Source organism: Leuciscus leuciscus (genome assembly GCF_965113295.1).
Source record: "Leuciscus leuciscus genome assembly, chromosome: 19".
NCBI lineage: Eukaryota > Metazoa > Chordata > Actinopteri > Cypriniformes > Leuciscidae > Leuciscus > Leuciscus leuciscus.
Window position 1 is genome coordinate 19067351 of NC_138743.1, and position 12814 is coordinate 19080164.

Consider the following 12814-nt stretch of genomic DNA (forward strand, 5'->3'; position numbering starts at 1 on the left):
CAGAAACATCGATCCCATGAATGGCCCTGCAAAATCAACATGTATTCGCTCCCATGGGGATGCTGGCCATTCCCAGGGGTGAAGTGGTGCCTTTTCTGGCTCATTCTGTATCATTTGGCAACCAGGGCACTGCAGGGTCAGCCGCTCTATTTCTTGATCCATTCCTGGCCACCACACATAACTCCTGGCAAGTGCCTTCATTTTCACCACGCCTAGATGGCCCTTATGCAGCTCGTCCAGAACACCTGATCTTAATCTGGTGGGTATGATGGTTCGCAGCCCCCACATTACACACCCAGCATTCAGAGAGAGATCATGACGTTTTGCATAGTACGCAGGCAGCAGAGATTTGTGTTTGACTGTCCATCCATGCAGTGTTGCTAGATACACTTGTGACAGAACCTTGTCACGTTTGGTTTCAGTTTTCACCATGTCTGCTGTGACAGGCAGGCCTTCAGTCTGGCTGATGGAGAACATATCCAGAACCCCTTCCTCTCCATATTCATCTTTTGCCACTTCTGATGGCAATCGAGACAGTCCGTCTGCATTTGCATGACATGCAGTGCGTTTGTACTCAATCTTGTAACGATGCCCTCCCAAAAACAATGCCCAGCGTTGTATGCGAGCAGCTGCAGTGGCAGGGATGCCTTTCTGTGGGCTGAAAATAGAAGTCAGCGGTTGATGGTCCGTAACAAGGGTAAACTCTCTGCCGAGAAGATAGTGGTTGAATCTTTTGACACCCCAAACTAGACTCAATGCCTCTCTGTCAATTTGGGCATAGTTTTTCTCAGCTGCAGACAAAGACCGTGATGCAAACGCAATTGGCCTCTCACTGCCATCATCCATTACGTGTGACATCACTGCCCCGATCCCATAGGGAGAGGCATCACATGCCAGCTTCACTGGGAGGGATGGATTGTAATGTGTCAGGACCATGTCAGATATTACCAGCTTCTTGGCTTCCTGAAAAGCACGCTCACACTCACTATTCCATTTCCACTGCCTGCCTGACTGCAGTAACTCATTTAGGGGATGCAGGACCGTTGCCAGGTTAGGCAAAAACCTATTGTAATAGTTCACAAACCCTAAGAAGGATCTGAGCTGCGAGACACCTTGTGGCTTTGGAGCATTCATCACTGCCTGAGTTTTGTCCTGGCTCTTGTGTAATCCCTGGACATCTACAATGTGCCCACAATATGTGACACTGGGCTTGAGAAATTCACATTTGTCTCGTCTGGCTCTAAGTCCAAATTCCTCCAGTCGTTTAAGGGCCTTTTTCAGGTTTTCAAGATGCTCCTCATCTGTAGCACCCGTGACAATTATGTCATCTAGATAGCACTGTGTTCCGGGCACTCCTTGAAGGACTTGGTCCATTGCACGTTGCCAGATGGCTGGAGCCGAAGCTACTCCAAACACAAGCCTGTTGTAACGATAAAGACCCTTAATCGTGTTGATGGTTAGAAAGGCTTTTGAATCATCTTCCATCTCCATCTGGAGGTAGGCGTCAGCTAAGTCCACCTTTGAAAAACGCTGTCCGCCTGCCAGGTTTGCGAAAATGTCCTCAATTCGGGGTAGAGGATACTGTTCAGCTTGTAGTACAGGATTAATTGAGACCTTGAAGTCCCCGCATAGTCTAACCGTGCCGTTTTTTTTTACTACAGCGACAACAGGTGTCGCCCATGGACTCCAATCCACTTTCGACAGTACCCCATTTTCCTCCAGCCGATCCAACTCGTTTTCGACAATCTGTCGAATGGCGTATGGAACTGGACGTGCTTTGTGGAACCGTGGGGTCGCACCATCCTTAAGCACGATTTTTCCTTTGATTGATTTTAGGGTGCCAATACCACTTTGAAATACAGAGGCAGCATCCCTCAAGATCCATTCCAGCTTTTCTTTTGTATTTTGTGGCACGGCAGGCAGCACGCTGAGGCTTTTGATCTCGTCCAAGCCCATCTGAAACACCCTTAACCACTCACGGCCCCACAGTGGTGCGCCTCCCTTTGGAATTATGTACAAGCTGAGAATCTCTTTCCGGTCGCTATATTCTACTGTCACAGGCAGCGAACCCAGTGGTCTTACTCTTTCTCCAGTATACGTTTTAAGAACGATAGAAGATGGGTCTAGCTTCTCTTTGTTGAAAAAGACCCTGTAATCGCTCTCAGACATGACTGAAACAGCTGAGCCTGTGTCCAGTTCCATTTTTACTGCCTGACCATTTAGTTTGACAGATGACAAACGCGGTTGCCCAGCCCTGTTTGTTTTAACCGCGAGAGGCGTCAAAGCTTACGCTAGTCCTACATACTACGTCATACATCGTCAAGTGTTACTCTTTTGGCGTAAGTCGACTTGCGTACGGCCGTCTGCCAGAAGCTAGTTATTTTAGTCGATAATTAGTTTTAAATATGAATCTTTTTCTTACAAGAACGCAGCATTTCACTTCAGAAGGCCTTTATTAACCCCCCAGAGCCGCGTGGATTACTTTTATCAGGGATGGATGCGCTTTGATGGACTTCCAAAAACAAAAACCTATTCACTCCCATTATAAAGCTTGAAAGAGCCAGGGCCTTTTTTAATATAACTCAGATTGTATTCGTCTGAAAGAAGAATGTCATATACACCTAGGATGGCTTCAGGGTGAGTAAATCATGGGCTAATTTTAATTTTTGGGTGAACTACCCTTTTAAATGCCCTAAATGAACTAAGGCCTTATAACTTGTAACTGGTAATGGAGTCATTTTCACTATATCTGTACTTTTACTCAAGTATGGTTTTCAGATACTCTTTACACCTATGTGTGTATGCACAGGCTTAAAAAAAAAAATTTGATTCGATTTTTAACATAGAGATTGCCTACTTGTCTAACGATAGGTAGCACTATAATGAAAAAAATATACACTTTAATATACCATCAGAAGATACAACACCTTTTCCAGAAAGCAATTGAAACAGTTATTGGAACAAATCCTAAAAAAATAAAAAAATAAATAAAAAAAACTATAAATATGCATTTATGCCCAAACTGCTTGTCCTCTGTAGGGCCACTGGAGCCTATTCCAGCATCTCAGGTCATATGCAGAGAAATACCCTGAATGGATGCAACAAAGGGAAAACACACAAACTACATACAGAAAGGCCAACTGGCTCAGCCAGTACTCAAACTGGGGGCCTTCTTGTTGTGATTGCAATGCTACATACATAGTCATCAAATATTTTCTCCTTACAAAAACTTTGGGAAAAGGGTTAAATGGTTTAGCTTGAATAATGCAGTACACAATACAATATATGTAAAAAAAGAAGAAAAAAATAGTAAAATTAAGCAATTAATGTAGGACAACAAATATCAATATTACTTACATATGCCATACGTAAAGCAGATTTTGCAACATTAACAATTATACCAGTACAACATTACGCTTTGTTCAAACAATACATAAACAGCAATAAAATACAGTATGTAATGTATACATGTGGCAGGATCATACTTTGGCAATCACATTCATTAGCATATAAAGGTCTTTCGTGGTCTTGAAATTACAGTTTTTAAGATAATTCAGATACTCAATGCACAGTAAGCTGTGTATTGCAAAATGTAAAGGTTCAGAGAAATGAAACACTTTAAATCTTAGGTTGAGGTTGACTGACAATCAACCCTCTGCTCACCATTGGTTTGTGTCAGTTGTATGTTGGAGACCCAGCAGACAATGTGACTATATAGACCTGTGTTTTTTTCACTCTTGTCTGTGTATGTCTTATGTAGGATAGGACCTCTTCCAACATGGTCCACAACCTGCTCCTGTAGTTGGATCTGCATGGGATGAACACCATTGCCTGTGTACACTCCAACACGGTTGTGGGCAAGTCTAGGGAACATAGAGAATAGAAGGCTTCGCAGCTCCTGTCGAAAAGCTTTGTTGAAGTAAAAGTAAATAAAGGGGTTGTAGATATGGGAGCTTTTAGCAAAAAGCGCAGGAAAGACGAATCCTTCTGGTGCCATATACCAAGCGTCTTTGTGGAAGATAAACAGGAAGGAAACAATGGTGTAGGGAGCCCAGGCAAGGACAAAGCCCAAGCTTATGCAGAAAAACATCTGTTGAATACAAAGAAAAAAAAGTTTAACAACAACAACAAAATTGATGTGCAGTGAAAAGCATTTATTAGGGCATTTCAAGGCCCAGTATTATGGCAGACCCCTTTCAGACTGCAATAGTGGAGAAAGGTTTGCTACATCTTGATTGGATCTCAGTGGACTAACACAAACAAATGTCCAATGCCATCAGATAAGGATGCTAGTGTCAGGGTCATGTTTGGCTTTATTGTGTTTTGATTCATGTGCCTGTGTTTCCTTTCAGTTTAGTCCCTGTCCCCTTAGTTACTAAGTCCCAGTATACTGATATATATATATATTAGAGGTGGGCATAGATTAATTTTTTTAATCTAGATTAATCTAGATTAATTTTGAAATTAATCTAGATTAATCTAGATTAAAATGGCTCATTTGAATTCTGCCGAAGGCATTCAGAATATGTGTGCTACCCAAATAATGACTATAAAAGTAAGTCTTTGAGAACGGGTTTCTCAAGCCAGGTGGCGCATTAGACCAGGGGCTCATCTCCTGTTTCCAAAATGCATCACAAACTGCTTGAGAAAGCTGTTCTACTCATAGACTGTAAAAGGTTACTACTGTAGGCTACTGTTACCGTCCGTAGGCAACACTAGGTAGGCCTATGTTATTATCAACTACTATAGGCTATCAATTAGGGATGGGCGATATGGCCTAAAATCTATATTGTGATATACATTGCAGCCTCTTGCGATAACGATATACAGTATATTATAATAAAACCATTTCAGAACAGATTACACAGACCCATGCTAAACAACTGCTAAATGTATTTTTTTTTAAAGGGTGTATGTAGTTTTGAGAACATATATTGTGCAAAACTGTAAGTACAGTATACAACATAATTTTGCAGATAAATAAAATTTAAGTACACTAGCTGCAGAGACTTAAGTAGGTCTAATGTTTATTATGGCTTGGAGCTTATGAAACCCCAAATTTAAAATTAGAATATTGTCTAACTGATGTCTTTTCAGTTAAAAAGAAACACAACAACGATTCTTAAAATCGAGATTATATGCTACACCACTAAGATATATTGGAATGGGAATAATACGCGCGCGCTGGTATTCAGTGATATCACGTTTCGTTTTGAATTTGAGGTGGTCGAACGGATTAGTCGTGTGTTAACTTACCGAACTGTTACCCCACACACTCTGTATTTAGTTTGCTGCTGCTCGTCTGACGGCTTAAACCCGAACCAAGTCCAAATAATGGATGTTGCACCGATCTTTTTCACCAGCTTTCACTTTCAGCCGTGTTTACTTAAGATGACGACGAATATGCGTTGCAGCCGGGTTTACCTCGCGGCCGCGGGTAGATTGCGTCATCATAGCTTGTGTAGTATAGAGCCATCTCCCAACCCAACTTGGAGAATAGATTAACGGCGATATTTTTTTTATCGCGCGATAAGAGTCTCGCGTTAACGCAGCACGTTAACGCCGATAACGGCCCACCACTAATATATATATATATATATATATATATATATATATATATATATATATATATATATATATATATATTTGCAATGCAATTGCATTTCTGATATATACTCCCAGTTTGGTTCTGTTTGCTGTTGGTTATCATAATTAATAGTGTGTGGTTGGTGTTGCTCTTTTCTCCTGAGATACTCCAAGTGGATACCTTTCGTTTATTAAAACTGTTTATTTATTTTCTGAGTAATTTGTATTTGGGTTACAAAAATACTTTGTGAAAGCTTGGACAACTGCCAGACACCTCATAGAAAACAAGAAGACTTCTAGTTCCAAGCCCGCAAAGGACTTATCATTAGTCGCCCTTCTGGGTGCAACATTCCAGTCAACCAATCAGATTTGAGGGACAAGTTTACAGTTTATGTCAAGTTTAGGCTTATAACCAGGGTTAGGTGCTTCTACATCAGTGTTATTCACCTATCATTTCCCTCTGATCTTAGGGAAAACTTATTGGTAGGGATGGGGTTAGGATTACATTTCGAGGATCAATAAAATATGTTGACCCAGGAACATGATGCACTTGGCAAAGATGACCATGGTTTCTGTGAGATGGTCCTCACTGCAGAACACGAAATCCAGATCCAACTCCTCCCACCTTACATATACCTAAACCTACCCATTTCCTGATCCCTAAACCCACCCCTAAACCTACCCATCCTAAACCTACCCATCTCCACCCCCTGATCCCTAAACCCACCCCTAAACCTACCAATCTCCACCCCCTTAGATCTGGATCCAACTCCGCCCCCTGGATCTCATGTAGTTTTGGTCTGGGAACACCATAAACCCTTAAATCCATGAATGTTTTGCCAATCATTATTAAATATTAGGGTCTTTAGAGACCCAGATCTATATCTAACACGGATGGATCTCTTTAAGCAGATGTTTTATACCATCATCACTGTCCTCGTCAGAGCTCATTACATTCAGCATCTGGATCATATTCGCCCTCTCAACCATATTCTCAAAACTATCATTTTCAACATCAACCTTTTGATTGCTGACAGCTTCTTCACCAGATCCACCATCAAGTGACAGTGACGGTAATATTTGATTGTGTTCAGTACTTGATTTGCAGTAAATCACTAAGACATTTCAAGTTTTGCTGATGATACTCGCTATTCTTTTATTTTCTGCCTGCAGTAACTATGAGTGAAACGTCACTTCATCATTGTGTATCAGACATTGCCACCATGTACAATAAAGGTGAATTGCACTTATTCGGTCATCAAAGATTAAATTATTGTTGTGTAGAAAATATATACGTACACTGTTACACACCTCAGGTCATTAGTGACCCCATACAATTTTCTACAAAAAATAAATGGGAAAAGGAGGAATTATATTTTATATTTATATTATTTTATATTTTTATTATTGTTTTATTATTATTTTATTATTGTTTTCTTGTTATATGGTTTATAATGAATTGCTTGAGAAATACTAAAAAGGTTGATGTCTAACTTTAAAAATTGAATGAGGAGGAGGGTAGTGAATGATGTCCCGGGTCACTAGAGACCTGAGGTATGCGTTTAAGGGGAAAATTCTAAAGGAAATCTGGATGCAGCAGCAGTGGCTGAAACAAAGAGATTCCACAATGATCTATCCAAATCTATTCATGACTATTCCCTGAGTCCAGGGAACACTTGTCTCTTTCATCAGATCATTCTGATTCAGCTGCCAGCTTTTCAATCTCCTCCCATGGAACCGCTACCCTCCAACAGCAACATACTGTTAGTACTGACAGCCCGCAGGTACCTGTTAGTTATCCCAGTATATTTTTCTGTTGATATGAAAAATCGGGTAATTTTAGCAATATAGCATGTGAATTATGTATATGACGTATATTATTACAATGTTATGATGTAATATAACTATATGCCTTTCTCCACTGACGTGCTAAGTTGTTCAAAGTGTTTCTAGGATGCTGATTTTTAGGGGGCAGCTGGCTTACTCTGAGACATGGAACGGGAACATGGTTTGTGTAACAATAACACATTATTAGCTGTTTTATCACATAGTCAAACAGAAGGCTAATCATATCAATTACTGCCATGTGTCCGACGTGGAGAGCGATACACAAAACGCATTAGCCTACCATTCTGATACATCCACTGTAGACAAGCCTGTATAATTCACTCTTCCTCTTCTTCTGAATCAGTTTCTGGTTCAAACACAAATGGCTGAATTTAAACTTGCCATTGTGCAGCTTTTACTACAGTAATGTTGACGAGTGGATCTGTCATGATCCCGGTGGTGTTCCCCTGTCTTGTGTTTTAGACTTTTAAGTTGAAGTGTCCTTTACCATTGTTTCTATGTTCATTTCCTCTATTCAGTTCCTGTTTTACTTGTTTTGCTGGCCTTGTTTGTTACCATAGTCACCTTCAATAATTTACATATTTCGGGAAAAGATTTGAAGCATTAAGAGTGTCGAAAACAGCAGCATCATGAGGCAGGTCAAATTTACAGCAGCCATAAACCTGGTGCAGCTCCGTTTTATCCAATTAAGCACAAATAAAAGCCTGACAACGGTAAATGTGTTTAGTTTTCTGAAAATATAATTCAAACATTAAAATGTGGCAATAGATTAAGTGTAAAAATAATTAAAATAATACTAATTATAATACCAACAGAGTTTTTTTATTGCTGTTTTATGCAAGTAAATGGTGCTCTAATTATTTTATGGTTTGTATACTGTTTATATGGCAGAATATATGATAACGATGCAACTTATTAAAATAAATAATGTTTTGCTAGACTTCTTCAGTCTTTACTGGATTCAGTGTGTGGCCAGCAACCCTCTTATTTTCAAGTATTCCCATGGCTCTACGCACCTGAAGAAAAAGTATTTTTTGTCTACTTGGAGTGCAACTATTTTTTTTTCTTCTAGTTTACAGAATATATGGCAATGTAATGCAGGCTATATGTTTATATGTATATATAAAAATAGTAAATGGACTTAAACTTCCCAAAATCCATAGACTAGTGGTCTGGATTCAAACATTCCAACATGGAAAGTAAAGCATTCACGTAACTGGAAAGAAAGTCAGGCTTCGTTTTTCGTTGATCACGTGTTTGTCTGAAATCAGTACCCGCTCCGGCAAGGAGCTTCATAAGAAATTGCGCTGCAAACTCGATAAATGCTTTAAAGCTTCGGTGTCATACATACAGTGCCCTCCACAATTATTGAACCCCCTGGTAAATATGATCAAAATTGGCTGCAAAAAATAAATCTGCATCGATTATCCTTGTGATCTTTCATTCAAAAAATGTGCAAAATTCTAACCTTTCATTGAAGTAAAAGAATTGAAAGTGGGGGGAAATCACATTATGAAATAAATGTTTTTCTCCAAAACACGTTGGCCACAATTATTGAAACCCTTTTATTAAATACTTTTTGCAATCTCCTTTTGCCAAGATGAGCTCTGAGTCTTCTCCTATAATGCCTGATGAGTTTGGAGAACACCTGACAAGAGATCAGAGATCATTCCTCCACACAGAATCTCTCCAGATCCTTCAGATTCCCAGATCCATGTTGGTGCTTCTCCTCTTCAGTTCACTCCACTCATCAGGTCAGGGGACTGGGACGGTCATGGCAGAAGCTTCATTTTGTGCTCCACAACAAATTTTTGTGTTGATTTTGATGTTTGTTTTGGATCGTTGTCCTGAAGGAAGATCCAACCACGGCCCATTATAAGATTTCTAGCAGAAAGCATCAGGTTTTGATTTTTTATCTGTTGATATTTGATAGAATCCACAATGCCATGTATCTGAACAAGAAGTCCAGGACCTCCAGCAGAAAAATATGCCCACAACATTAAAGATCCAATGGTATATTAAATTGTACACATGGGGTACTTTTTATCCTTGTGTTCACCAAACCCATCTAGTGTGTTTGCTGCCAAAAAGCTCTGTTTTAGTCTCATCTGACCACAGAACCCTGTGTTGTTTGAAGATCCAGTCGTGTCTGACAATTAAATTTGCTGGAATTTGTTTTTGGATGAGCGAGGAGTTTTTTTTTTAAAGCCTCCCAAACAACATGTGGGGATGTAGGGGTTGTTTGATAAATTTTTTTTCAAAAGACTCAAAGACTCAACTAATCTCTGCAATTCTCCATCTGTGATCCTTGAAGAGTCTTTGGCCACTCAAACTTTCATACTCGCCATGCATTAAGACAGTATAGACACACGTCCTTTTCCTGGCAGATTCATAACATCTTTAGTTGGTTATAACTTCTTAATTATTGCCCTGATGGTCAAAATTGGGATTTTCAATTCTTTAGCTACTGTCTTACAGCCACTTTCTAGTTTGTGATGCTCAACAATCTTTTGCTACGCATCAGAACTATATTCTGTGGTTTTACTCATTGTGATGGATGATTAAGGGGATTTGGCCTTTGTGTTTCCTCATATTTAAACTCCTGTGAAACACGAAGTCATAGCTGGACAGTTTCATGTTCCTAGTCACCCTGGTGTACTAAAAAAGGTAAATATTAATGGGAATATACTTCAGAGATATTTTACTCGTAAAAAATTCTAGGGGTTTCAATAATTGTGGCCAACGTGTTTTGGAGAAAAACATTTATTTCATAATGTGATTTCCCCCCACTTTCAATTCTTTTACTTCAATGAAAAGTTAGAATTTTGCACATTTTTTGAATGAAAGATCACAAGGATAATCGATGCAGATTTATTTTTTACAGCCAATTTTGATCATATTTACCAGGGGGTTCAATAATTGTGGAGGGCACTGTATGCAGTGGCGGCTCCAGACAATTTTGATTGGGGGGGCAATGGGGGGTCCTGGTCATTTCAAGGAGGGTCTCATGAAAACCAACAGAAAATACAGTGGACACGGCTAATAACTGCATATTACTGCTACTAAACAACAAAAACAACACAGCATATCAACTACTTTGTTTTTAATTAATAAATCAATTGCAGTTTGCAAACAATATGCTCGAACTTTAATTGCCATAGCCACACCCATGACAGAAAACATATTTACAAAATAGTATCTTATTCTCTATGGAAGCTTGTTTCCGCCACTGAATAATAAATAAATAATTATTATTATTTTTTATCTCACAATTTTGACTTTTTTTCTCACAATTGCGATATATCATGTCAGAATTGTGACTTTTTTCCTCAGAATTGCGAGATATGAAGTCAGAATTGTGAGATATAAAGTCGCAATTCTGAGAAATAAAATCGCAATTGGGAGATATAAAGTCAGAATTGCATGATATAAAGTCGCAATTGCGTGTTATAAAGGCAGAATTGTGAGATATAAACTCGCAATTATGTGTTATAAAGTCAGAATTGCGTGATATAAAGTCGCAATTGCGAAAAAAAAATCAGAATTCTGACTTTATAAGACGCAATTGACTTTATTTCACGCAATTCTGACTTTATATCTCACAATTCTGACTTTATAACACACAATTGCGACTTTATTTCATGCAATTCTGACTTTATATCTCGCAATTCTGAGAAATAAAGACAGAATTGCGAGATGTAAACTCGCAATTGTGAGATAAAAAGTCGCAATTATCTTTTAAAATGTTTTATTCTGTGGCGGAAACAAGCTTCCATAATTATCATACTCTCACCACCTTTTGATTGCCCCACTTCTGTCCAGTTTCCCCCTGGCATCTTCTCTGCTCCTCTTTTGTCCAACAAAAGCGATCCATTTTTAGCTTCAAGCTATAGCTGTAGCAGCTCTTGCGGGCTCGCGGCTTGAACGCAATGACGCAAGGCGCAGCGACGTTCATGGGGCGTCGCAGTGATTCTTATGTTTATATTTTTTTTATATGTCGAATAAATTATTAATTATTATTGTTCTGTGTAGTTTGAAGAGAAACATTTTTAAATCTTTATCCCGGATATATATTTTAATCAGGAAGGGGGTGGGGGGTCAAATGGGGGGTCAAGGCGTTTTTTGGGAGGGTCTTGAGACCCCCCAAGACCCCCCCTGGCGCCGCCGGTGTACATATGTAACATAACTATTAAACAAAACTTCATGTGGATCCTCTTCTCTGTCGGCTTATTTGCCTGTTTCAACCGTTGCTGAATGTCTGACCGCAATGGCGTAATTATTTTGTATATATAAATACACACATATGCATGTATATATTTAAGGTTTTTTTTCTCATTTATATATAAATTATTTATATTTATATATAATATAAATTATGTATAAATGTATATACAGTATATACATGCAAATATTTCTTAAATAAATACATGCATATGTGTGTATTTATATATACAAAATAATTATACACAGTACACACACATATATTATGCAAACACAAACTTTTATTTTGGATGTGATTAATCGCGATTAATCTTTGCCCAGCACTAATTTTTTTTTTCAAGACATTATTTCAAGTATTTATTCTAGTCTGCTCAGTCTTAGTCAGAAGTAAGATTTAACCCATGCCTCCATTCAGAGACCAGAATTCAACCAAAAGATTGAAATTCTTTGAGTCTGACACCTTAGAACACTCAGCCATTCTTACACTCTCAACCAACTTTGTGAAGCTCAGTCCTATCACTGTCCATGGCTGGGGAAAAATACACAAAAAAATCATATTCGATTTATTTCCTTTACATGAATCAAAGTTCTCATTACAAAAGCCAACAGTTTTGTCAAAAGTGAGATTTGAACCCACACCTCCATTCGGAGACCAGAATCTGAGAAGGTTTAAACTCCTTGCATTTGCCATTCTGATAATAACTCCTATCTTTGTGAAGCTCAGTCAAATCACTGTCCATGGTGGAAAAAAATACAACAAAATAGTATAAGATTGCCTTTACATTAATTCAAGTTCTCATTACAGAAGTGGGATTTGAACCCAAGCCTCTATTCGGAGACCGGCATTTTCAACAACTAAGAAGGTCGAAACTACTCGAGCATGGTGCCTTAGACCACTCAGCCATTCTGAGAATCACTGCTATATTTGTGAAGCCGAATCCCATATATGTCAATGGTGGAAAAAAATAAATAAATATAAGATTTATTACTTTTGCATTAATTCAAGTTCTCATTACAAAAGCTATTTGTCTGAAGTGGGGTTTGAATCAATGCCTCCATTTGGAGACCAGAATACTCAACAATTGAGAAGGTTGATATTCCTTGAGTTTGGCACCTTAAACCACTCGGCCATCCTGACACTTGCAAGAAGCTTTGTTAA

The 12814-nt window shown here is 38.8% G+C and overlaps 1 protein-coding gene across 1 annotated transcript in view; it reads right to left on the reverse strand.

Annotated features, from left to right (window-relative positions):
* Positions 1-2237: 2237 nt before the first annotated feature.
* opn8c (opsin 8, group member c) overlaps positions 2238-12814 on the reverse strand; it is a 148766-nt gene continuing 138189 nt past the window's right edge. The window contains exon 4 of the mRNA XM_082146719.1: positions 2238-4090. Within this exon, the coding sequence (XP_082002845.1) occupies positions 3626-4090 (465 nt within the window). The 3' untranslated portion in view covers positions 2238-3625. The remainder of the gene's footprint in view (positions 4091-12814) is intronic.